At 39.3% G+C, this 24886-nt stretch overlaps 1 protein-coding gene across 1 annotated transcript in view; it reads left to right on the top strand.

Moving 5' to 3' along the window:
• The window catches only part of LOC145346410 (eukaryotic translation initiation factor 3 subunit H-like), a 135555-nt gene that overhangs the window by 7099 nt on the left and 103570 nt on the right, over window positions 1–24886 (top strand). The window contains exon 2 of the mRNA XM_080193571.1: window positions 4499–4655. Within this exon, the coding sequence (XP_080049697.1) occupies window positions 4499–4655 (157 nt within the window). The remainder of the gene's footprint in view (window positions 1–4498; window positions 4656–24886) is intronic.

The following is a 24886-nucleotide window of genomic DNA, read 5'->3' as shown; positions in this document are numbered from 1 at the left end:
TTATTGACAATCTCTCTTGGAAGCCGCAGGATGGCTTGCATTGGAAATTAATATCAGTTTAATGCAATGAAGTGCATTTTTCTGAGGCTGATGTCTAAGAAGCATTATTGGGGCAGAGTACTGTGAATGTGCCTCAGCACTTGAATGTTTTGTGTCTCAGTTGGAAGTACTTAATGCTGACACTATTTATCTATATTAAGATCATTTATATTAACCCAAACTAACATTCCTCTTTTTGAGCACAATATAAAATATAGTTTCTGGCAAAAACCTGCATCAGACCGCATTATGTGCTTTATGTAGTTATTTTGCAATTTCATTGAATTTATTTTTGTTGCACATCTCAAAATTCTCTTCATGTCACTGCAGTTATTTAACTGAGTGAAGTCTAAATCTTGTAAAGTAGCTTCAGTGTTCAAATAAGTTAGAATGGCAGAGGTTGTAGTGTATTATTTAAGCGGTTAATGACTCCATTCAGTTTTAGCCCAATTTATTGAGGTTAGAGGTGCAATACTATCACCATCTAGTGTTGCGAAGAGGTGGAGTGAATGTCAGTATGTTGATAATGCTTGCCATGCCTATCTGTATTTGATGGCATGGTTAAAATGCATATATTTTATGTGGTGGCAAGACATGGGAAGTAAGTGTGATATTTTCAGGGACACATGAACATGAAGAGCCAGAAAAATAGTTTTGAAGCTAAAAATATTGAACAATGATGCCGTTACAAACTAGATAGAAAATGGCTTTGAGAAGTAGGGTGCACTTTTGTGAGCAAGTTGAATTGACAAGCACTTGAATGATGCGTGACCCACTGGTAGTTTGAATCCTTTTTACTCTTGCTCTTTATTTTCTCCCAGTCAATGCTATGAATATGTTTTCAATAGAACAGATATAGAACAATTTATCTTTAAGTAGTGTAACAAGAATAAAGAAGTTTGTGACTCATTCTTTAACCTATCCTGCTTCTCATTCAGACACTGAAGTGTAAATGTCTTGCCTTTGTTTAACTGTAATTGATGACAGGAACCTTCAGAACAACACAAATCTTTGTTGTGAGGCACTTTGAATCAATTTTACATTTGTCTGATTTTGGTGGTGTTCCAAAAAATACAATAAGACAAAGTAGCCATTTAAAAAATAACCTCATTATGATTAGCATCAAAATGAAGGTTCCTTTTGCTACTTTTATATTGATTTATTTTAGTTTGGATTAGAAATGCAGCAGTTTTCCACATTTATAAATGCAGTTCCTTATCCTGGTGACACATATATAATGCTGTCAAATAACATGTTTGTGTACTACTGAGATAGGGAGCTGGATTTATAAATTGTTAATCTGGCATTCAGTTGGCTGAAACAGTGTTGAAGACAGCACAGATCAGTGTTGGACTGTGATGTGGTGGAGCAGCAATTTACGTAGATTTGGCACTGTCTCTTGAGAAGCATTAATGTAATTCGCTAAATTGGAAAAGATCCGGAATATTTTCAAAGTGCAGACTGAAAATTCAATCTGAGATGTACTATACAGATGAACCTTTTGAAAGCCCTTATTAAGCGGAAGAATATCATTGTCAGGATATTAAGTGTCCTTGTAATTTTTGCTGCTTATCTGGTTATCAGTTGCTCGAAAAGATGGAAAGTAAAACTTAATTCATCCCCCTCTATCTTGACCAGTCTGAAGCTTTAAATTTCACACACCCATCAGCTTTGGCCTTGAATTGATATGAGTGCTACAACAACATTTCATGTGCTCACTAGCAATTGGGCCAACATTACACGAATTTAGACAGGCATAATTTGTGTAATATAGGATCTGACAGGAGGAGCTTTGTGTTTTAATTTCAAATCCAGGTTGCCGGGCTGAAAGTCATGTAAATGCTCACCCAGTGCACCCCCAGTCTTCCTAATTTTTAAAAATCTTTAGCTTTTGCAATAACATTATTATCAGTTTGTGTATGTGGATTGGTTACTCAGGTGCTCTGATTGTTTCGAGTAAATTGTTCTTAAAAGATGCCATGCCGTTTACAATAATAATTATTGTAGATGGTGGCATGGTTGCACAGTGGTTAGCATTGCTGCCTTACAGTTCGAAGGCCCTGGGTTCAATTCCAGCCTCAGGTGACTGTGTGGACTTTGCACATTTACTGTTTCTGCGCGGGTTTCCTCCCACACTCCAAACATGTGTGGATAGGTTGATTGGCCATTCTAAATTGACCCTGAGTGTCAGGGAGATTAGCAGAGTAAATACGTGGGGTTACGGGGATAGGGGCTGGGTGGGATTGTTGTCACTGCAGGCTTGATGGACTGAATGGCCTCCTGCTCTGAAGGGATTCTGTGATTTTTGTATGATGCTATGAATTGCATGCGTATATCAACTTTTAATGTAGTAAAATATCTACTGTGATTGCTGAGACTCTTGTATCTTCAACAATTGCACAGTATCATCCTCCTTTGCCTTTTATGCTTAAATTATAAATGGTCGGGGAAGCTGTGGACGAGTTGTTTCCTTTCTAATAACCTTCTATGATTTATATCGACTTTGGCCATGATTTGCCACTTGTATTGCTTTTTGTAGTTGTAGTGCTGTATTTGTTTGCTATTAGTGTAATTAGCTATTGCTGTATAGCACGAAGGAAGCCTGGAAGTTAATTTTAGTGGAATGTTAAGTCAGTTCTCAGAGTGCGTTTCTATTTTTCTATACAATAAGTGATGCCATTGTTGATTGAGTGGAGATGATACAAACAACGATGTACATCATTTCTACAGCCGATACATATATATAATGTTTGTACTATGGGCATCATAACCTGCAGTACGTGGACTGCAGTAGTTCAAGCAAACAGCTCATCACCAAGGCAATTTGGGATAAGCGATAAATGCTGTCTAGCCAGCGATATCCACATCTCATGGAAGTATTTTTAAAAAGCTGTAGTTCATAAAAAGCACTATTTTGTACATGTTCTGTATGTATTAAAATTAAGTGCAAATTGCAAAACTTGTACGCTTGTGCATTTAACATAAAGTTTTATCTATAATATATTAAATGGTAAGAAGGAGTCAACGTTCTCTTCCAAAATGTATTGAAATTTTTTGTCTGACTCTTTCTATGGCAAGATCCATTTTCAAATATCACAATTTGGATGCAGTATCAGTGTTGACTCTCTGTGATTGACTTTTCCCTTGTTAAATATGAAAGGTGGCATTATTTTGAAAAGCTGGTGTTGATACAGTAACTTCCCAGTTAAGAATTGAGCTCAGCATTCTGGCTTTCAGGTGGTTATACACTGGTATTTTCGTTACTATGATAGTGCCCACAAGCTTCACTTCGATGTGAAATATTGGAATCAAAGCAGATCAGTAAAATGTCCACCCTACACTTGCGTCAAGCCAATTTGGAATGTTCCCCATCTAGAAATCTGCCATGTTGATTTTAATGTTTACTAATCTACAGAATTCCTCAATGCTATGTTAGTGAAAATGCCAGAAGTTGTTCATGACCAGAATCACCACATCTCTTTTAGTCTGCTGTACAATTTGGTTGTCGGATACATGCACCTTTGCTGTGGCTAGTCTTATCCTTTTCAGTTTTTCGACCGTGTCCTCACATTCTGAACTGTAATATCAATAGAACTTCTGGCCCCTCTGACTGCAATGAAAATATAACTTGACTCGTTGCACTGAAGCTGATCTATTCACAAAAATGAGATTTAAGAGCAGGGCTTGAACATAAAATGGAAAGAGAAATGTGCTTGCGAATGAGGCAATCCCCACTCAAATCTTAAAGAGGAATGTCCAAATTTAAAGTCATTTCAGCATTCAAATAGAAATAGAGCATCCACAAAGAAAGCCCTGACTGTGGATGGGAGGTGAAATTGACTGTGGCACACCTGCCCACTTTGCTGAGTAGGAGCGGCAGGTTTATGTAAAGAAAGGCCATCTCTTTCATCTTACCGTTCACCCTCTGCATTCCTTCATTTCCTCACCAGGCCTACGTCCCTCTGCCCTCTGTCTCTTCTTCACCTCCAGCCCCCACCTCTGCCTGCTCTCCACCATCCCATCCCTGTGCATGCTGCCTGCCCTCTGCACCTCCAGTCAGTACACATGCCCCACCCCTTTGCTCATCTGTCTCCCAAACTGGGTAACTTGAGATATCCTAACCTGCAGTGGAAGCCAGAAGTTAACAGTCCTGCTGTCATCAGGAACCTAAAACATTCAGGTAGGAGGGAATAGAAGTTTAGTTCAATGTTTAGTCCCTGTGTGTGTGTGCGCGCTGGTCTCCACCCCTCCTCCTTCCCACCTCCCAGCCCAAGGGAATTTCTCTGCCTCTGTTTCTCCTGACCCAATAGCACATATCAATTCTATATTTATCCTATCCCATGCCTCGTTATCTCTTGCCCTTTTCTCTTGATTATGTATCAAGTACACAAATATATATTGGATTCTAAATAATTGGATATTGAGTTTTCATGGGCTTATTACTATGTTTGAACTGCAGGTTGTGCTGAAGATCATCAAACATTTCCAGGAGGAGGGTCAAGGCAATGAAGTGGTCCAAGGGGTTTTGCTGGGCCTTGTGGTTGATGATCGCCTTGAAATTACCAACTGTTTCCCCTTCCCTCAACATACAGAGGAGGATGCTGACTTTGATGAAGGTATGTATGGGTGGCACCTTTGAAAATTCAAATTTTGTCTCAAGCTGTGAATTATTGCACAGCTCTGCATACGTGAATATTTTGGGTTGGTGTCATGCAGTTAGTACTCAAATTTAAGTGCTGCTTGAAATAGGCTTCCAGTCGGTGGATGAGAAAGTTTTCTGAATTCTTGCATTGTCATAATTTTATTTCCACTGAACTTGTGCTTGTACCGCTTGATAACAGCCATCAGTTCAGTTATGTAACGGCTGCCACTGACAGATTGCTGATTGGAAACTAAAAACTCATTAGCAATTTCAGAATTGAAAATTGGGTTTTGAACAATTAATAGTTATTTAAATCTTGACTCTGACATTATGAATTCATTGCCTATGCTGCTAACACAAGCCACTTTTCAAGTTTTGAATAATCAAAAATTTGTTTTGCAACAATTTTGTCTATGTTTTGTTTGAAATGGAATTAAAAACAATTCATGGACTCATTTGTGACACACATTTATTTGAAATTAAAATTGCACAATACAATGACTTTGAGAGTGTCAGTTGCATTATCTTGTCATAGTTTACTGATTAATAGGATTAATAGTGCTTCAGGATATGTTGCAAAGTTTTCAGGGCTTGGTTAAGTGGCTTTTTTTTTGTGTGGTACAGTAATACGAAGGAGTGGAACAGCTAAATCACACAACAGCCACAGCTTCTAACCTGTGGCCCAGTGCACACTGAACTGCTGATTTCATCTGCACAATCAGGAATTATTGTATACAGGAGAGAAAATGAATGGTAAATCTTTTTGAGAGGCCATACTTTTGTTTCTTCTTCCTCCCTACCCCTGGGGTACTCAGTGGAGGCTTGGAAATTGGTTCCTTGTCCCTTTGAATGGAGGAGGGTATGAGATGGGATGTTGTGGTTATATTAATGGTGTTTCATCTTCAAAATGAAATCCTTTTCTAGTATTTTAATAAGTTATAATAAAGATGGACTTGCACCTTGTATTTATTTGTCTAAGGACATTCTAGAGTGCACTTTGCACACAGTAAATTCTCACAGACACCAGTGGGATTAATAACCAGTTCATTATTTTTGGTGGTGTTAGATGAGGGATAAACCTTGGCTGGGGCAATGAATTTCTTGAAGTATTTTTATGGTCACCTGAACAGGCCATTTTGTTTAATTTCTCATTTCAAAGCTACCTCTGAGAACGTAGACATTGATGAATGCTACAAAATTTCAACATAGATTTTGGAGTGGAGCTTAAACCTGCAACTTTTTGATTTTGATATCTAATTCCAAAGTTGGTGAAACTAGTGAGCAGCAGGATGCTTAGTATGCAATTAAAGGTAAAAAGTTGATAATATATTTTCAGAGTGGAATGCTGTTAGGAGTGGTTTTAATATTTCAATTAGAAATGGTTTAATATAAGCATTATTAATCAGGCATTCTTCTGAGTGAAGTTAACATTGTGATTTTGCACAATGGATTAAACCATCAATGTTTAGCACAAATGATTTCATTGTGAATTATAATGATTTCATTTAGTTCATAGGGTTCTTGAACAAAGTTTATGTGGGAGCTGAAAAATCATTTTGTTTAAAATTGGTTTGCTTTCAGATACATTAACCTTTCAGGAGATGTAAGCTGAAGTTCCTTTAATATAATCCACTATTAATTTGGCATATTGAATTATAACTTTTTTCAGCAAACCTTTCTCAGTTCCTTTCAAAGTTTCTATTTTTTTTGATGAAGCTGACAACAAATGACTGAATTAAATAGAGTTCTTGAGAAAAATTTCTCCGAGTTATTTTATGTTTGGAGACCAGTTTTCAATCTCATGTTTGTGTTGTGAAACTTTGCGTTGTTGTCGTATCAGTTTTGTCATTGAGCTCTAATTTGCTGGAATAAGGGGCGGGATTTTAGTCCAGCCTGCTGAGGGTCAAGAATTTGATCCAAAAAGTTAACAGATTTTTTGCCGCTCCATCACATTTTCTGCCCTGCCTGCTATGATCCCGCCCAACCTCTTGTATTAGCATCTTATTGAATGCCATTCAAAATACACTACATCCACTGATTCCCCCTTGTGTATCCTGCCAGTTAGAGCCTTAAAAGAACTTTCAAACAGATTTCTCAAACACTGTTTCCTTTTCGTAAATCCCTATTGATTCTGTTTAACCATTTAATTATTTTCTCGCTGCCCTGCTAGTACATCTCTAGGCATAGATTCTATGATTTTCCCTACTACTGATGGCAGTCTATGATTCTGTGCTTTCTCTCTCCCTCCCCTTTTGAGTAGTAGAATTGTGTTTGCTATCTTCCATTGCGTGGAGTCTGTTCTAGAACCTAGGAAGTTTTGGAAGATCAAAATTAGTGCATCTATCATCTCAGCAATCACTTTGTTCAAAATGCTACGATGTAGGCCATCAGGTCCATGAGTTTGTCAGCCTTTAATTCCATTAATTTTTCGCGTATTTTGTTAAAATTAAAAATAAATTAGCGTTAGTTTATCATTCACACTAGCCCCATGGTTCCTTACGATTTCCAGAATGCTTTTGTATTTTTTACCGTAAAGACACATGCAAGGTATTTGTTTATTGTCTCTGTGATTTCCTTATTCCCCATTTTGATTTCTGCCTCAAAGCAAACAATGTTTACTTTTACTAATCTCTAATCTCTTCCTATTTGTGCACCTATAATTTGGGGGATGTATAAAATACACTTTGTAATTATTGCTTTAACATGTCAAAATTGATAAAGTATATATCTATTACGTATTTACATTTTAATCTTGTATTTATATAATAAATATTATGTATATGTACATGTTTGTATAGTTCTTGGTTTAAAAATATATTTTGACAAGTAGAATGGACAAGTATTATGGACTCGGAGCTAAATCAAGCAGTGCTTTCTCTCTTGTTGCTGTGGTAGTATATTGGCCTTAGTTGTGCTTTCAGTGGCAAGGGGACAGCTTTAGCAGTCACCTTGTTGACAGTTGCCACAGACTGGTTTGCAAACTTGTCGTGGATGTTTCCACAAATCTGTTGTCTATTTCAGGGAAGCGCCCTCTTCAGGAAATTTGTGAACCTTTGAACAGGCCAGGCAGCAATGAGGCTCTCCAATTAATCAGATTGAAGAATCCTCACTGAGAGCCACAGAGCCAAGACGCATGAGGAAGAAAATATGAATTGGATTTAAGTCAGGTTCAAAAAGGGAAATGAAGTTTAGAAAATATTGATGGAATTAAGGGAGTGAACTAAGGAAACAAAAAATATAGTAACAGCACGGGAGTGTGGTGATTTCTTGTGAGCTGCCACCAGCATACCCTTTATTACTATCTTTCACTCTTGTTCTATCTCTACACCTATCTGTGATTGTAATACTATATTCCGTACTCTCTCCTTTCCTTCTCCCCAATGTACTTTGAATGAAATGTTTGTGTAACGTGCAAGAAACAATGCTTTTCATTGTAAACCAATATGTGTGACAACAGTAAATCCAATCAAAACATGTTTTTTTATTCAGTTGCAGCATTAACTTTCTGAAGAAATAAAGCTCCATTGTAAATATTTTCTGCGTAAGTGAGGTTGTTCAACAGGAATTATACTTAATATGCCACAGAAACTTGCTTGCTCCTGAATTTTATTTTCAGTCTTTAATGCAATACCAGCAGGCAAATACCACAAGTTCATGTGTCGTGATTTCAGTGCCAAGTATGTTAATGAGGTCTGCAACTATACAGCTTGTGGAGATGCAGGAGATTTGTGACAACATTTCTGGATTTCTGCGCTTATGTGCAGACTCCGGAAGTTTTTCAAGATTTATCCTATAATAACTGTGCTCACTGTCATTGTGTCAATGAAATCTGAGCCATTGACTCGAAACAACCTTAAACACAGTGGAACACCATGACCTTCACCCACCCCCTTCTCAGTACAAATATTTCCCTATCTCAACCCTTTTCTGGATGACTGAAATCAATTTCACCAATTGTCAATACTTGAAATTAATTTATCTACACATTTCATCTTCACTTTCCTGCCCCTCGGGTAATCTGTAAAAGTAGCTCAACTGAACCCTTGCTGTATCTGCGCACTATTTATTCAATTTTGTACTTGATTTTTTCTTTAAACATAACTAAGAGTTCCCCATCTCTCCTGAATTTTTTACATCCAAGAATTTATAATTAGCAATGTGACCTAGCTGCAGGCATGTTTCAACAATTGTAATCAAAAGCACTAATTTCTACTTTTGTATTTTGTAAGCTGCACATTAATATACATTTTAATTTGCATGTGTTTAGATTTGGTTCATTTTGCCCTTTTTAGTCAACCCACATACTTTTTCACAATTTTGACCTGTTTAATCTCTCTCAACTATTACATGGAAACCGAAGGTTAATTAGGTATTAAAAGGAGTAAAAATAAATTATTTGATAAGCACAGGAAAATATCAGTTGTGCAAGGATGTGTATGTATTTGAGATCCTTTTCAACTGATGTGAAATTCAGCACTACAATTTAACATTAAGATTCAGTATAACTGGTCACACTCTATCGATTTTCTTTTTGTTAAGCCTGTGATGTTCTTTGACTGGAACTGAACTTATGTATAAAAAGAAAGGGTAATTACATTTTTTTATATGTGAAATCACATGTGCATGACCATTTTCTGGATTTAACACTGAAAATCCAAAATGCCTGGTCGAGTTTCTGATACGTGCCAACCGGCACAAATAAAGTATCATTTATCTGCAGGCAAATTGGTTTCACTGAATGTTTTTTAAAGCTCAAATGTGGCTCAGTAAACAAAATGCTGTGAAACCCCACTAATGCAGCTACAGAGGAAAAATGTTTAAGTTAGAATTTCTTTGATAATTGTTTTGTAATTATAATTTTTTGTGCTGTTATGTTAACCAGGAATAGGAAAATATATTTAAATGTAATTGCATATATGAAAGAAAGGAAAAAAATGAGTTTGATATTAAGAAGTTGAGTAAGTGACCAAATTAACAAAGACATAGTTTAGCCAAGGGCACCAGGAATTTATTCGCAGGTCCTGATTGAATTGATTTTGTATTTGTTTCTGAGATATGGACTACATTGTCACAGCTTAATTTATTTTACTTTTGATTTGATTTATTATTGTCACATGTATTAACATACAGTGAAAAATGTCATTTCTTGCATGCTGTACAGACAAAACATACCGTTCATAGAGAAGGAAATGAGAGAGTGCAGAATGTAGTGTTATAGTCATTGCTAGGGTGCAGAGAACAATTAACTTAATGCAAGTCCATTCAAAAGCCTGACAGCAACAGGGAAGAAGCTCTTGAGTCAGTTGACACGTAACCTCAGACATTTGTATCTTTTTCCCCGAAGGAAGAAGGTGGACATGAGAATGTCTGGGTGCGTGGGGTCATTAAATATGCTGGCTGCTTTGCAGAGGCAGCAGGAAGTCTAGACAGAGTCAACGGATGGGAAGTTGGTTTGTGTGATGGATTGGGCTACATTCACAACCTTTTGTAGTTCCTTGCGGTCTGGGGTAGAGCAGAAGCCATACCAAGCTGTGATTCAACCAAAAAGAATGCTTTCTATAATACATCTGTAAAAGTTGATTAGGGCGGAACTGACATACCAAATTTCCTTAGTCTTCTGAGAAAATAGAGGCATTGGTGAGCTTTCTTAACTATAGTGTCAGCGTGGGGGGACCAGGACAGGTAATCCAGACATCTAAAAACTTGAAGCTCTCGACCCTTTCTACTTTGTCCCCACTGATGTAGTCAGGGGCATGTTCTCCTTTACGCTTCCTGAAGTCGATGACAATCTCCTTTGTTTTGTTGACATTGATGGAGAAATTATTGTACTGCGTTCGAAAGAAGATTGTGGACCTTTTGCTTGAGCTGCTAGGGCCCTTTTAGTGATGGTGCTTTCTAATGTTGAGGCAGACTTTCCAAGACAATGATGAAAGATCATAAAAGAATAGTGATACATGTTCCAAGCAAGCTGGCGCATGAATCGGAGAGAAGTGTTGGAGAGAGCCGGTGTTCCTGCAATATTGCTGATTTTGTCCATTCGTCTGTAAAGTCATAGAGAAAGGATGTGCTTCTGAAGTAAACTTCTACCAGACAATCTGGAGATTAGGCTTTCTCAGCCTTGGGGGCATGAGTAGGTTTCAGGGAAAATTCTTTCAAGCGTCTTTGTGCAGTTTTGGGCGCCGTACTTACGCAAGGATATTTTGGCCTTGGAGGGAGTGCAGAGGAGGTTTACTAGGCTGATGCCGGAGTTGAGGGGGTTGAGCTATGAGGAGAGGCTGAATAAACTAGGCTTGTACTCGTTAGAGTTTAGAAAATGAGGGGAGATCTCATTGAGACGTATAAGATGATGAATGGGATGGATAGGATAGAGGTGGAGAGACTCTTCCCGCTCAGAAAGGATAGTAGGACCAGGGGGCACAGCCTCAAGATAAAGGGGGGCGGTTTAGAACGGAGTTGAGGAGGAACTTCTTCACTCAAAGGGTGGTGAATCTCTGGAATTCTCTGCCCGTTGAAGTGGTGGAGGCTGCCTCGCTAAATATTTTTAAGACGCGGGTTGATGGGTTTTTGATAAGAGAGGGGATTAAGGGTTATGGGGAGAGGGCGGGAATGTGGAACTGAGACGTGACAGATCAGCCATGATCTTATTGAATGGCGGGGCAGGCTCGAAGGGCTGGATGGCCTACTCCTGCTCCTATTTCTTATGTTCTTATGTCTTGTCCTAACATCGTCAGTCTGGCTTTGAGTTGACTCAGTTCATACGAACTATTCACATCATAGTCCGGAATAGTCATGTTACACCTGACCTCCCACCTCTGCCATGAGGTAGCAATTAATTTACAAAGTTCAAAATTAAACCCAAACTGCTATCAGTATTTCTTAGACATTTTTCACTCTTGTGATCTAATAATAGACTGTCATTCAATGACTGTGATGTTTGATTTTTTTTTTAAACCATTGTTTCCCAGTGCTTCTACCCTACTCTGAGCTTCCAGATGTGGACCCACAGTTCTATTTGAATTATTGCAGGAGCAGAAATTTTGGAAGAGCTAGGCCTCTGGTTATTGAAACTGTGCTGCAACAATCCGAGAGTTTGTAGCCGAATTAAATAACTATTTAGGCGAGAGAGAACAAGATTTCCTGGAGAGAGGAAAAGAAGTGGCAGAAAGAGCCTGCAACATTCGACTTGCCTAGTTTGAGTTTAAACTAAAGCTTGTTGCCTGGTGCATTCACCATGACAGCACCTGGACCAGTCTGAGTCCACTTGCCCACCAGTCAGCATCCTTTTCTCGTGTAATGTAATTTGTTCCCCATAAAATTTGAAGTTCTTGCGATTCTGTCCTGCTGAGGTGACTTGCCATTTTTCATCCAGCAGGCAGCATCTCAGAACTAAGAGGAATCTGTAATGTTGCCTGATAGGTTTCTGTAAAGAAGCCTGTCAGGCTGTTTACTAGTCTGTAGGACAGTTCCCCTGACTTGGGCATACCGGTCCCCAGATGCTATTGAGTAGGAATTTGCAAGGATGACTGACAGGACTGGGTTACATACTGGTATGTCGCTGCTGACCAGTTCGTCCAGTTTCTTTTTCTATGTTTTGAACTTCTCAGTGATTGTTCACTGAAATTATTTCAGTGGATATTAAAAGTCAACTAGTGTGTGGAACTGGAATTCTGCGTAGTCTGGACACTTGAATTTAATTAACGTTTATATGATTGCATTTTCAGAGCCCTCTTGATGTGTTACTTGTGCTTTGAGTTTAAAGTTGAAAATATATAAGTATAGATTTTATTAACTTTCATATTAAGCAATTTTGTTACAGTGGAACAGGGAGTATTATTCTAGTGTTTAAACCTTTTATTAATGTTTCATGAAGGTCTTCTAATAGATTTTCTCAAACTAATCTAAATTAGTAACAATAACTGCAGATCTTTTGAGAGACTGGATAATCTGTTGGGCCTACATAAAGTATAATTTTCATGTTTTGAAAAAAAAGCATGTCTTCATATGAGGAAGATAGAGAGTTAAACACAAGTTGCTGCTTGATCTGCATTAAAGGCGTAAGCTGAAGTGTGTTTCAGCTGGTCCTTTTGGGTCATATGAGAAACTCTCTCTGTTTCAGTGACTGCTCTGCCAGCCATCTTTTTAAAATTCCCAAAGAGGAATCTTTCAGCCAAAACTTGAACCAAAGCTTGATCAGAAATGGATAGTTTTAATTCACAGGAATTAATTTCAAGATTTTAATCAAGGAACAGAATTTAAAATTTACAACATCTAATTGCGGTCTAAATTAATCGTGGTCTGATTTAATTCTGATTTAATCCTGGACGACTCAAGGGGCTGAACGGCCCACTCTTGTTCCAATAACTGCTGGAGAAACGTAGCACCTCATTGCACCTGTTCTTAACCCCTTTGTAACTGTGATATCTGGAAAAATGCAATGCATGCACATCAATCACACTTGTAGACTGCCCATTCACTTTAACAATAAACAACATACATCTTTGGAAATGTATAAATAGAGAGAACTGTCATGTCCATTGTTGCAAAATGTACAAATGTAAATGTTTTCAGTAATTTTTGATTTGCTTTGTTATGCCACTTGTTGATTTAGAGCGTTGTGAAAATATTTGATTTCAATTTCCTCGGCTTTTTAACGTCAGGAGTTATTTCCTCCTAAAAGATCGGTCTTTCTGTTGCTAATGTCACTTTGTCTAATATCGTCAATTAAATCGATGAAATTCACAAACTTGCTAGAAAGAAATGATCTGAAGTCATGCTACTTTTTAGGGAAAGTAAAATTTTTTGCCTCAGTCGTAGTTATTATGTTGTTAGAAATGGCTTGGTTTTTAACAAATCTTAGTTTGTAGTCAAAATTCCTCACCCCTGGAACCATTTTGACAAATCTCCTCTACCTTCTCAAGGTCCTTCCCAGCCTTCCAAAAAAGTTATGACCAGAATTGGATGCAACACTCAAGTTGTGCCTTAATCAGAGCTTTATTAATGTTTGGTATAACTCCTCTGCATTTGTACTCAAGGCCTCAGTTTTGAAGCTCAAGGCACCATAGCCTTGCCAACTGCTCCTTCACTATATCTTACCACCTTCAAATACCTGTTCACATGACCCTCCAGGTTCCTCTGACCCTGTTTGCTCTTAAGCAAATTCATGTAGTTACTTGTTGGACATAGGGAGGATACGTGAATGCTACTTAGACACCGAAGGCTGGAATAGAATCTGGGTCCCTGGTGCTGTGAGGCAGCAGTACTACCACTGTATCGCCCCCATCGCATGATAAATTTGAACATCTTAGAATCCTGACAGTGCAGAAGGTGGCCATTTGGCCCATTGAATCTGCACTGACCACAATCCCACCCAGGCCCTATTCCCGTAACCCCACATATTTACCCTGCTAACTTGGGTCAATTTAGCATGGCCAGTCAACCTAACCCGCACATCTTTGGACTGTGGAAGGAAACCGGAGCACCTGGAGGGAACCCACACAGACAAGGGGACAATGTGCAAACTCCACACAGACAGTGATTTGAAGCTAGAATTGACGCGGGTCCCTAGTGCTGTGAGGCAGCAGTGCGAACCACCGTGCCACTGAGCTATCCTATTGGGAGTATAGAGTGAAATTTCCAATTTTGACGATGGCAAGCAGTGAGGATGATGTATGAGGTGATGCATTTTGGCAGTAGCCATACGTCAAACAATAATCAGAGAAAGAACTCAACAAGCAGTTGGAAAGGCTTGAGTTGATGGAGAACCAGCACGGATTTGAAGAAGGAAGATAATGTTTCATTAACTATAGCTCTTTGCTTTCTGTATTTAAGCCAATTTTTTATCAAAGTTAGCTCCTTTTCATAAAGTTGATTATTTGATCCGTCCTACTTCCCTGGCGTTTGCAATTTTCCCAAGTTAATCTCTTCCTTCCATTTCGTAATTTACAGCTATTACTGGGGTGTTAGTTATATCCTCTATAATGAAGACCAAAGCAAAATACTTGTTCAATTAATCTGGCATCTCCTTATTTTCCATTATTAATTACTCAGGCTTGTTTTCTATAGGACCAATGTTTGCTCTATTAACTTGTTTCTTTGTTAAACATCTTTTTATTTCTTGCCATCTTTCTCTTGTACTCTAATTTCTTTCTATCTTATTATCTTTTAGTCATTCTTTTCAAAACCCTATCCAATCTTCTGACCTAGCACCTATTTTTGCACAGTTATACACCTTTTCTTTAAGTTTGATACTGTCTAACTTTTTTTACTTAACCGTGAATGGTGTATTCTCCCCTTGGAATTTTTCTTTTCTGTTAGAATGTATCTATTCTTTTTTCATTCTGAAATAGCCCCTTAAATGTCTACCACTGCATATCTATTGGCCTCCCTCTTAACTTAATTTGCGAGTTCACTTTAGCTAGCTGTACTTCCATACTCTCATAATTGCACTTATTTAACTTTAAAACATTAGTTTTGGCCCACTCTTAAACTGAATGTAAAAATTAATCATATTATAATTTTGCCACCTAGGGGTGCTTTCACTGAGGTAATTAATCCTATCTCATTGCACAATACCAGGTCTAGTTTAGCTTGTTTTCTGATTGGCAACAGCACATGCTGTTCCAAGAAATTTTCCCAAAAACATACTCTGATTGCCTTATCTAAGCTACTTTTGCCTGTTTATATGCAAGTTAAAATCCCCTGTGGTTATCACCATATTTTTCAGACAAACTCCCATTATTTTCAATCTTTATATTTAGGTCCCAGTATGTCATCCTGCAACTATGTCTCTGTGATGGCTGTCGGATCACCCTGATTTGTTTCTATTATCATAATCTGTTCATCTGTTTTGTGTCGACTGCTGCACGCATTCAGAAACTGAGCTTTTATTTTGTCTTTATTTTTGTGACCTTCAGCCTTATCTGTCCATTTATTATTTTTACACTCTGTCCCTTCCTGTCACGGTGTGTTTATCACTTTCCACATTAATACTTTTCTCTCTTGTCTTGTCTCTACCCTTTAACACATCTTCCCAACCTGACAACTTACCATCTAAGGTTAGCCAGCCTTCCTGTACAACCTGCCTATCAATTTCACCCCATTCATTCCCTCTGCCATTTCCGTCTCTGATATTTTGTCCGCATCTGCACCCTGATAAAACATTGATAGAAAGGATTCATTAAGTGCTCACACATTGACCTGTGCCTCGAATCATATGTCACCCTATTTGTCCCTAATAGAACCCAATAGGCCTAATCTGAAGTTTACGATGCAATGATCAGTGTTTGCCTTGACAGGCAATTCGTCCACTTGGCCCACCTTCTTTTCCTTCACCATAGCCATCCTAATTTCATTTATGGACTCAGGAATATTATACATATGTTTTCTGAGGTTTTTTATTTAAAGTGTTGGCAAATTGAGCGTATTTTCTCAAGCTATAGAAGAGGTGCAGTATTAATAGGCTTTTGTTTAATGATGGTGGTGAAAGTTATCTGTAAATAGAAATAATTAGATGCCTGGTACCTTTCAAAGAATATTTTATGAATAAATCTGGGTGTGGAAGAAAGTAACCAATTCAGGTGAAATAGAGGAAAAGCGAATTGGAAGTTCCCAGCTTTTCGCCATGTAAGTAATAGTCCTTCCTACCATTATTCCTACCAAAGTGGACCACCTCGCACTTGCCAACATTAAATTCTTGGCGTCCTCCTTTCAAATTCATCCATTTAAGGGGCACTAATGTTAAGAACAGCCTTTCTCATGCCTCTGGGCCTAGACAATTTAGTAGGAAAAATCATCAAATAAATACGTGAAGTAGAATTGAGTTCCCTGGGCATTGAGACAGATTAAGAATTGTGTATGGTCCGGTGGTTTGGAAATATTTGATGCAGGACACTGGCTGACATCTTTAAGTAAAAATATGGGTGTTCTGTTGGCCTGCGATGAATTTTAGAATTATTGTAATTAAGAAATAGTTTTTTTTGCATGGAGGGTAAGTTTTTCCATTTTATTTTTGTTTATTATTTTGTCTTCCAGTGACTTCTTTGTACTCTAAGAACATGCTGGTTACAAAGTAGGCAGAATGCTGTTGGGTCACTTATGGCAGTATAATAATTCCTGTCATTGTCGCATAGCCCTAAAGCTGGTGCTGTTACTAAAAGTTGTTCAATTAATCGTAAAAGCAGCTTTGCGCTCCCCTGCCCATTCTATCTTTTGTAACTCCTCACGAGATGCTCTTCCTCCCTTTTGCTAAATTTTGTTTCAGATTGATAATTTTTACTATATTGAAAATGTACAAATAAATTCCCAAATGTCTTGAAGTTACTGCAGATCTTGAAACACAAAGATCCATCCTGGCTGGAACAAATGGGTTAATTCTGTACTAGTTTCTAAAGGGGGTAGAGTAAAGTTCTCAAATGGTCATCATTATGTCATTACTCTTTTTCTCTGACAAGCATTCGGAACCCAGGACTAATTTTTTTCTCAGAATTTAGTTTGAGAATTATCTTTTCATTGCCAATTGTATCAGAAACATATCCTTGAACTTAACAAGAAATTTTGATCCATGATTAATCCAAAACAAGATTTATCGTAGTCATTTCAAATATCCCAACTTTTGCTTATCCCAATCAAAATAAGGTTATCACATTTTCACATCTCTCCAGCCAATGTGTAAAATTTGCATGTTTAATAGTTTCTCACAAACCTACCTTTATAAACTAATGCTGGCACGAGTTTTGGAGCGATGTAAAATCAAATCAACTGTTTGCTCAAATAGTTAACTTTTCCTACAGCTTTCAAGTGGAATGTAACATGCAATATAGAGATTGCTGCAGCTCATCAAATTTAAACAAATCACTTTCCACTTCCAGCTTCTTAAAGTGCAGAGCTCGAAATCTCTGTCAAATTCCTGTATTTTCTTGAGGACTACCATGGCCATTGATTAAGGAATTTCAAAAACTTAGCTTATTTTGGTTTATACTTTAATCCATTTCCCATTTGATTTTGAGCTCTGTATTGTAAAATCTCAGCTGGGGGAAAAGTAACATTAAAACGTTAAAGCAAAGAGCATAACAATAACATCCATACAAGTACTTTATTAAACACAATCAGACACAAATGAAAGCTTTCAGTTCATTCTTTCCACAGCAATCTCAATTTCTAAACTGGAATGAAAATAAAACATTAATTGAAGTTAAACCAAAGTGTGAAGCATGGCATTTATTGCCTGCTGTCCTCTGCAAGAACAAATGATGGTGCTAATAACTGCTGTTCGATGACAATCAGACCATACAAACTCAACTTTAAGTTCACAATATTTGCTCTGTCTTTCTCCTTCTCTCTGTCTGTCTCTCACTCCCTCTTGAATCTCTCCTGGAGACTCCTAGTGCCTGGAATGACTATCACCCTTTCGAGTGGCCCTTATCCCACACAACCTTTTCTCTGCACTGTTCTCGAATCCCTCATTGGAGACCCCTAGTGTCTGGAGTGACCATCACTGTCATTCAGTCCTTGTCCCTTAACACTTTCCTGGTTCTTCACTCCACTGCTCAGAGTCTCTTCCTCCAACATCATTTCCTATTGCTTGGCTTTTTGCTCAGGCAGATACAAGAGTCCTTGTCTTTGCTCCCCTGCATTAACCGCGATTTCTTTACGCAGTAATGCTGTGTTCTGCCTTGTTCAGATCACTCAACTTAACCCAATAGCCTAACACACAACTCCTGTACCGACTGGTTGCAAAAAAAAATACTGACCTGCTTTTAGGAGGTGTGTCTTGCTGTCAGAATCCGATGAGTCGCCCTGCTTAACAGTGCCAATTCTGTAGGGAATTTTTCAGAGGTGAAGTATTGAACTTAACTTTAGCTAATACAAAGACTCATGACTACAGTGTCCAGGTGAAAGACATTTCTTTACTGACCAATGCACGCTGCGAGAGAAGGGCTAGGCAGTCCAGATTTTCTGTGAAGTTACATCACAGTGGCAATACAACTTCCAAAAGACATTTTACCTGACTTCTGGCTCATCGTAAGCCAATCATTATTACAAGTCAGTCATCATTAGTAAGTGTCATGTTCCTTGGCCAATTACAGATGTTCCTGGACAGCATGGAAACAATAAGTTCTAGTGGTTTCTGCCTGACTTTCCCATGGCCACTTGACCTAAACTCTTATAATTGAAACCATAGAATCCCTACAATGCAGAAGGAGGCCATTTGACCCATCGAGTCTGCACCGACCACAATCACACCCAGGCTCTATTCCTGTAATCCTACATATTTACCCTCCTAACTCCCCTGACACTAGGGTTAATTTAGTTTAGCCAATCAACCTATCCCGCATATCTTTGGACTGTGGGAGGAATTTGGAGCACCCAGAGGAAACCCACGTAGACCCTGGGAGAATGTGCAAACTCCACATGGATAGTGACCCGAGGCCGGAATTGAACCTGGGTCCCTGTTGCTGTGAGGTAGCAGTACTAACTACTGTGTCACCGTGCCGCCCTTAATTATTTGGTATAATACTCGGTCTGTTCATTAGCTGTCTGGAATCACTAGCTTGTTCTTGTTCAATGAATGTCTCACTCACTGAGCTGTCTGGTACTCATATTGATAAGAGTTATTCTTTTATGGGTGTATTATTATAAGGAATGTGGTTCACTGAACTGGCCTATTTCCCATGATACTTTGGAATCCTGTGCCATTAGCCAAGATGTATGCCTGATCGATAACATACTTATTATACACGTAAAAATACATGTTTAAATTCTCTAACTGTGATTATATGTGTTTCTATGCAGACAGTACCTCTGTAAAACACATATATAAGGCTGTCTGTGATGCTTATCCTAAACTAAATACTCTGTTCTAATATTCTTCATTAGTGTTTTAAATCCCAGAGTATTTTGAAGTCCTGTAATACTGCTGAAGATAATTGGGCCTGAGACACCACCCTGATAAACTCCTGCAGCGATTACTGGCCTTCAACAAGCATAACCACCACCTTTTGTGCTGGGTACGACTCCAACCAATGAACTGTTTCCCTAATTCCTACTGACATCTTGGATCATTTCATAGTTGACTGAAGGATTATTGGTTTAATTGTTGATCATGCCCTCTGCAAGTCTTGCTGAAAAGCCATGGATTAAGAATTTTGACGAGAATTTGCAATCATTCCTACAATGTGTGGAATGTACATAGTGAAGCCTCTTGTATTTGGAAGTCTGCCCTTTCCCAATGTCCTCACTCAATATTGTTCGTTATGGTTTTCTTTCATAATGCTATATATGTATTTGATATGGAAGTAAAATCTGTGCTTCATGTATACTCTTTTTGTTTACTTTGTGGGGCTGCCGTGTCGATAGGTGCCATATTTTAAGAAATGTATCTACCGAAATGGTATTGCATCTACTGAGATGGTATTGCTTAACTACAGTAAAATTGTGATGAGTCGAACTCTGAATACACAGAATTGTGCTGATGTCAAAGTCTTCAACCGTTTCTATCAGCAAAATAGCAAACCCTCCAGAAAAGGCTGAGATGCTCCATTGGTCGCTCCAGATGAGCAGAATTAATTTAAGTTTGTCAAGTGACTTTGCTGACCAATCAGAGCAGAGTTAGGCCATGCAAGAGTACAAAATCATTGTGCTCAAAGAACAAAGAAAATTACAGCACAGGAACAGGCCCTTTGGCCCTCTAAGCCTGCACAAACCATGCTGTCGAACTGAACTAAAACGCCCTATCTTCCGGGGACCATATCCCTCCATTCCCATCTCATTCATGTATTTGTCAAGATGCCCCATAAAAGTGACTACTTCCACTACCTCCCTCGGCAAGGAGTTCCAGGCACCCACTATCTCTGTGTAAAAAATCTGCCTCGTAAATCTCCTTTAAACCTTGCCCCTCACAACTTAAACTTATGCTGCTTTGCTCAGTAAGCCATCATTTAAGATCAAGGTTTCTCATCTGAAAAAACGTGCAGTCCCTGCCAGCATGGATAGATCTGTGAGAAAGTTAAGTGTTGTCGATTGGAGAGAAGGTTAAGTTTGATTCAGCAAGTGTAGAATCGTGAAGCAAAGTGGACATTGAAACAGTGGAAACATGTTTGATTATATTGATTACATGGTGGACTGTATCATGGATGTGCAAAGACATTACGCCAAGCAGCAAAAAATTAGAGCGTGTGTTAACTCTCAATGTTTTTGCAGTGCAAAGCTCCAGCCTTTTACAAGATCAGGCCATGTAAGATGTGAACAGATTAACTAAGGACTTTTTCACACATTCATTGCATTATTGTGTTTTCATTTCACATTTGAATCAGTTGTGTTTGACTTGGGTCACTTCTTAAGCATACCGGGTTGCGTAGAGATGCACCTATGTGGGAATGGGCCTCCTCAGCTATCACTTACCACCGCTCAACACAAATTTGTGGTTGCATACCCTGAGCTTTGATTCATTGGTATTTGACAGTGGTGGTGTTTGACCTGCTGGTGATCGTGTGGACTCGATTGCAATGATAACCTCATAGACTTTGCTCCAGAAGTGATACAGTTGTCTTAGTATGTTAAATGTTAAGTTGGTTTTATTGGACAATAAGGAATTGATATTAAATTATTAGTGTAGTGTGAAGTAGAACAAAATTACATGAAGGTTTTCACTTGTGAAAGTGATCCTGCACAATAGAAAAACTATAGCCAGTGAAGTGAAATCCAATTAGATTTAGACTGAGTATTATAGCAAAGTAATATTTTGGTGCATTCTTTGGTGAAGAAGGATATATACTTTGATATGATTCCCATGTTGTTAATTGTAAATTGTGTGGTCCTTTCAAGTATTGAGCTTGGCTAGTAAATAAAAACCTGCGCACTGAGATAAAAGCACATAACTGAAGCCTTCATATTATAGTTGCCTTAATGGAGAAGACCACAGGAGGTCACTACATGCTGCAAAATGAATGTTACAGACATCGAATGACCATGTATATTTGTAAATGTTCACTTTTTAAAATTGTATTTTGGATTGTTTGTTAAGTTTAATCAGGCAGTGTTCCTTTTGTCTTGTGTAAATGATGACCTTGGAATAATCCCAAAATTGGCCCCAGCTCCTGGTTGAACAAAGAAACTCAGTGCACAGGAACAGGTTCTTCAGACCTCCAAACCTGCACGAACCATGCTGCTTGACTGAACTAAAACCCCCTAATCTTCTGGAGGCCATATCCTTCCATTTTCATCCTATTCATGTATTTGTCAAGACACCCCTTGAAAGTCATGACTGTATCTGCCTCCATGACCTCCCCTGGCAGCAAGTTCCAGACACCCACCACCCTCTGTGTAAAAAAAAAACTTGCTTTGTACATCTCCTTTAAACCTTGCCCCTCGCATCTTAAACCTATGCCCCCTGGTAATTGACTCTTCCATCCTGGGGAAAAGCTTCTGACTATCCAGTCTGTCCATGCCTCTCATAATCTTGTAGACTTCTATCAGGTCACTCCTCAACCTCTGTCATTCCAGTGAGAACAAACCAAGTTTCTCCAACTTGTTATAGCTAATGCCCTCCATACCAGGCAACATCCTGGTAAATTTTTTCTGTACTCCCTCCAAAGCCTCCACATCTTTCTAGTAGATGGCTGCCAGAATTGAACACTATGTTCCAAATGCAGACTAACTAAGGTTCTATAAAGCTGTAACATATCTTGCCAATTTTTAAATGCAGTGCCCCAGCCGATGAAAGCAAGCATGCCATATGCTTTCTTGATTACCTTCTCCACCTGCATTGCCACTTTCAGTGACCAGTGTACCTGTACATCCAGATCCCTCTGCCTATCAATACTCGTAAGGGTTCTGCCATTTACTATGTATTTCCTATCTTTATTAGACCTTCCAAAATGTATTACCTCACATTTGGCCGGATTAAGCTCCATCTGCCATTACTCCGCCCAAGGCTCCAGCTGATCTATATCCTCATCACTATCCGCAAATCCTCCAACCTTTGTGTCATCCGCAAATCAAACCAGTTACATGTTGCTATACTTATATTACAAACAGCAAAGATCCCAGCACTGATCCCTGAGGAATGCCATTTGTCACAGCCCTCCATTCAGAAATGCACCCTTCCACTGCTACCCTGTAGCAGTGTCAGATACAGTTCTGTATCTGGCTCGGTCATAGATGGCTTCACATTTACATTCCGTAAATGTGAGGTCATCCGTTTTGGTAAGGATACCAGCAAAACGGACTATTATTTAAATGGTAAAAAATTGTAGCTTGCTGCCGTGCAGAGGGACCTGAGTGTCCTTGTGCAGGAATCTCAAGGAGTTGGTTTGTAGGTGCCGCAGGTAATCAAGAATGCAAATAGAATTTTGTCGTACATTGCTAGAGAGTTTAAAAACAGTGCAATTATGTTGCAACTGTATAAGGTTCTGGTGAGGCCACACCTGGAGTACTGTGTACAGTTTTGGTCTCCTAACTTGAGAAAGGATATACTGGCACTGGAGGGGGTGCAAGGAGATTTTTGTTTTGTTTGAATAGAGGGGAGTATGGTAGGATGAGAGAAGAATTGGCGAATGTGGACTGGGGGAGCGCGTTGGAAGGTAGGTCTGCTGAGGAGCAGTGGAGGATCTTTAAGGAGATCTTTCTTGGTGCTCAGCAGAAATTTATTCCGATGGTCAAAAAGGACCGTAGGAGGAGAGGTAATAAGCCGTGGATAATGAAGGAGGTGAAGGAAAGTGTTAAATTAAAAGCGGAGGAATTTAGAGTAGCTAAGAGCAGTGGGCGAGAAGAGGATTGGGAAAGGTTTAAATGTCAACAAAGATTGACAAAGAAGTTGATAAAGGAGGGTAGGAGAAGCTATGAAGCTGGGCTAGCACTTAATATAAAAAAGGATAGCAAGAGTTTTTATAAATATATAAAAAGGAAGAGGCTGGCTAGGGTGAACGTTGGTCCTTTAGAGGATGAGAAAGGGGACCTAGTGGTAGGGGATGGGGATATGGCTAAGGTCTTGAATAACTTTTTTGTTTCTGTCTTCACGGAGGAGGACGTGAATAATTTGCCGGGTGTTAGCGATGGAAAGGTGGTAGGAATGGAGGGTCTTAATGACATTACTGTTACTAGAGAGGTGGTGCTCGACAGACTGGAGGGGCTGATTGTGGACAAGTCCCCAGGACCGGATGGAATGCATCCGAGGGTTCTGAAAGAAATGGCGGAGGTTATAGTGGATGCCTTGGTGGTTATTTTCCAGACGTCGCTGGATTCCGGGGAAGTGCCGGAAGATTGGAAAACGGCTAATGTTACGCTGTTGTTTAAGAAGGGTGCCAGGCAAAAGGCGGAGAATTATAGGCCGGTTAGTTTAACGTCTGTGGTAGGTAAAATGTTAGAATCCGTCATTAAGGAGGAAATTGCGAGGCATCTTGAAGGGAATTGCTTGATAGGGCAGATGCAACACGGTTTCATTAAAGGGAAGTCGTGTCTGACAAATTTACTGGAGTTCTATGAGGATGTGTCTAGGGCAGTGGATAGAGGAGAGCCGGTGGATGTGGTCTTTCTGGATTTTCAGAAGGCGTTTGACAAGGTACCTCACAAGAGGTTATTGCAGAAGGTCAGGGGACATGGAGTTGGGGGTAGGGTGTTAGCGTGGATAGAGGATTGGTTGTCAAATAGGAGGCAGAGAGTGGGGGTCAATGGGTGCTATTCGGATTGGCGGTTGGTGACGAGTGGAGTGCCCCAGGGGTCGGTGCTGGGGCCTCAGCTATTTACCATTTATATAGATGATCTGGAGGAGGGAACCGAGTGTAGGGTGTCGAAATTTGCTGATGACACCAAGATTGGGGGAACGGCAAATTGTGCGGAGGGTGTGGAGAGTCTGCAGAAGGATCTAGATAGGCTGGGCGAATGGGCCAGGAAATGGCAAATGGAATTTAATGTTGGCAAGTGTGAGGTGGTCCACTTTGGTAGGAAGAATGGTAGGAAGGACTATTACTTACGTGGCGAAAAACTGCAGCAGGCGACGGTGCAGAGGGACCTCGGGGTCCTTGTGCATGAGTCGCAAAAACCCAGCTTGCAGGTGCAGCAGGTGGTCAGGAAGGCGAATGGGATGCTGGCCTTCATAGCGAGGGGGATTGAATATAAAAGTAGGGAGGTCTTGCTGCAGCTGTATAGGGCATTGGTGAGGCTGCAGCTGGAGTACTGTGTGCAGTTTTGGGCGCCGCACCTGCGCAAGGA

This window comes from Carcharhinus amblyrhynchos, chromosome 8 (genome assembly GCF_965287045.1).
Source record: "Carcharhinus amblyrhynchos chromosome 8, sCarAmb.v2.hapA, whole genome shotgun sequence".
Classification (NCBI taxonomy): Eukaryota; Metazoa; Chordata; class Chondrichthyes; order Carcharhiniformes; family Carcharhinidae; genus Carcharhinus; species Carcharhinus amblyrhynchos.
Note: the sequence above shows the minus strand (reverse complement) of the source record. Positions and strands in the feature narration are given on the sequence as shown.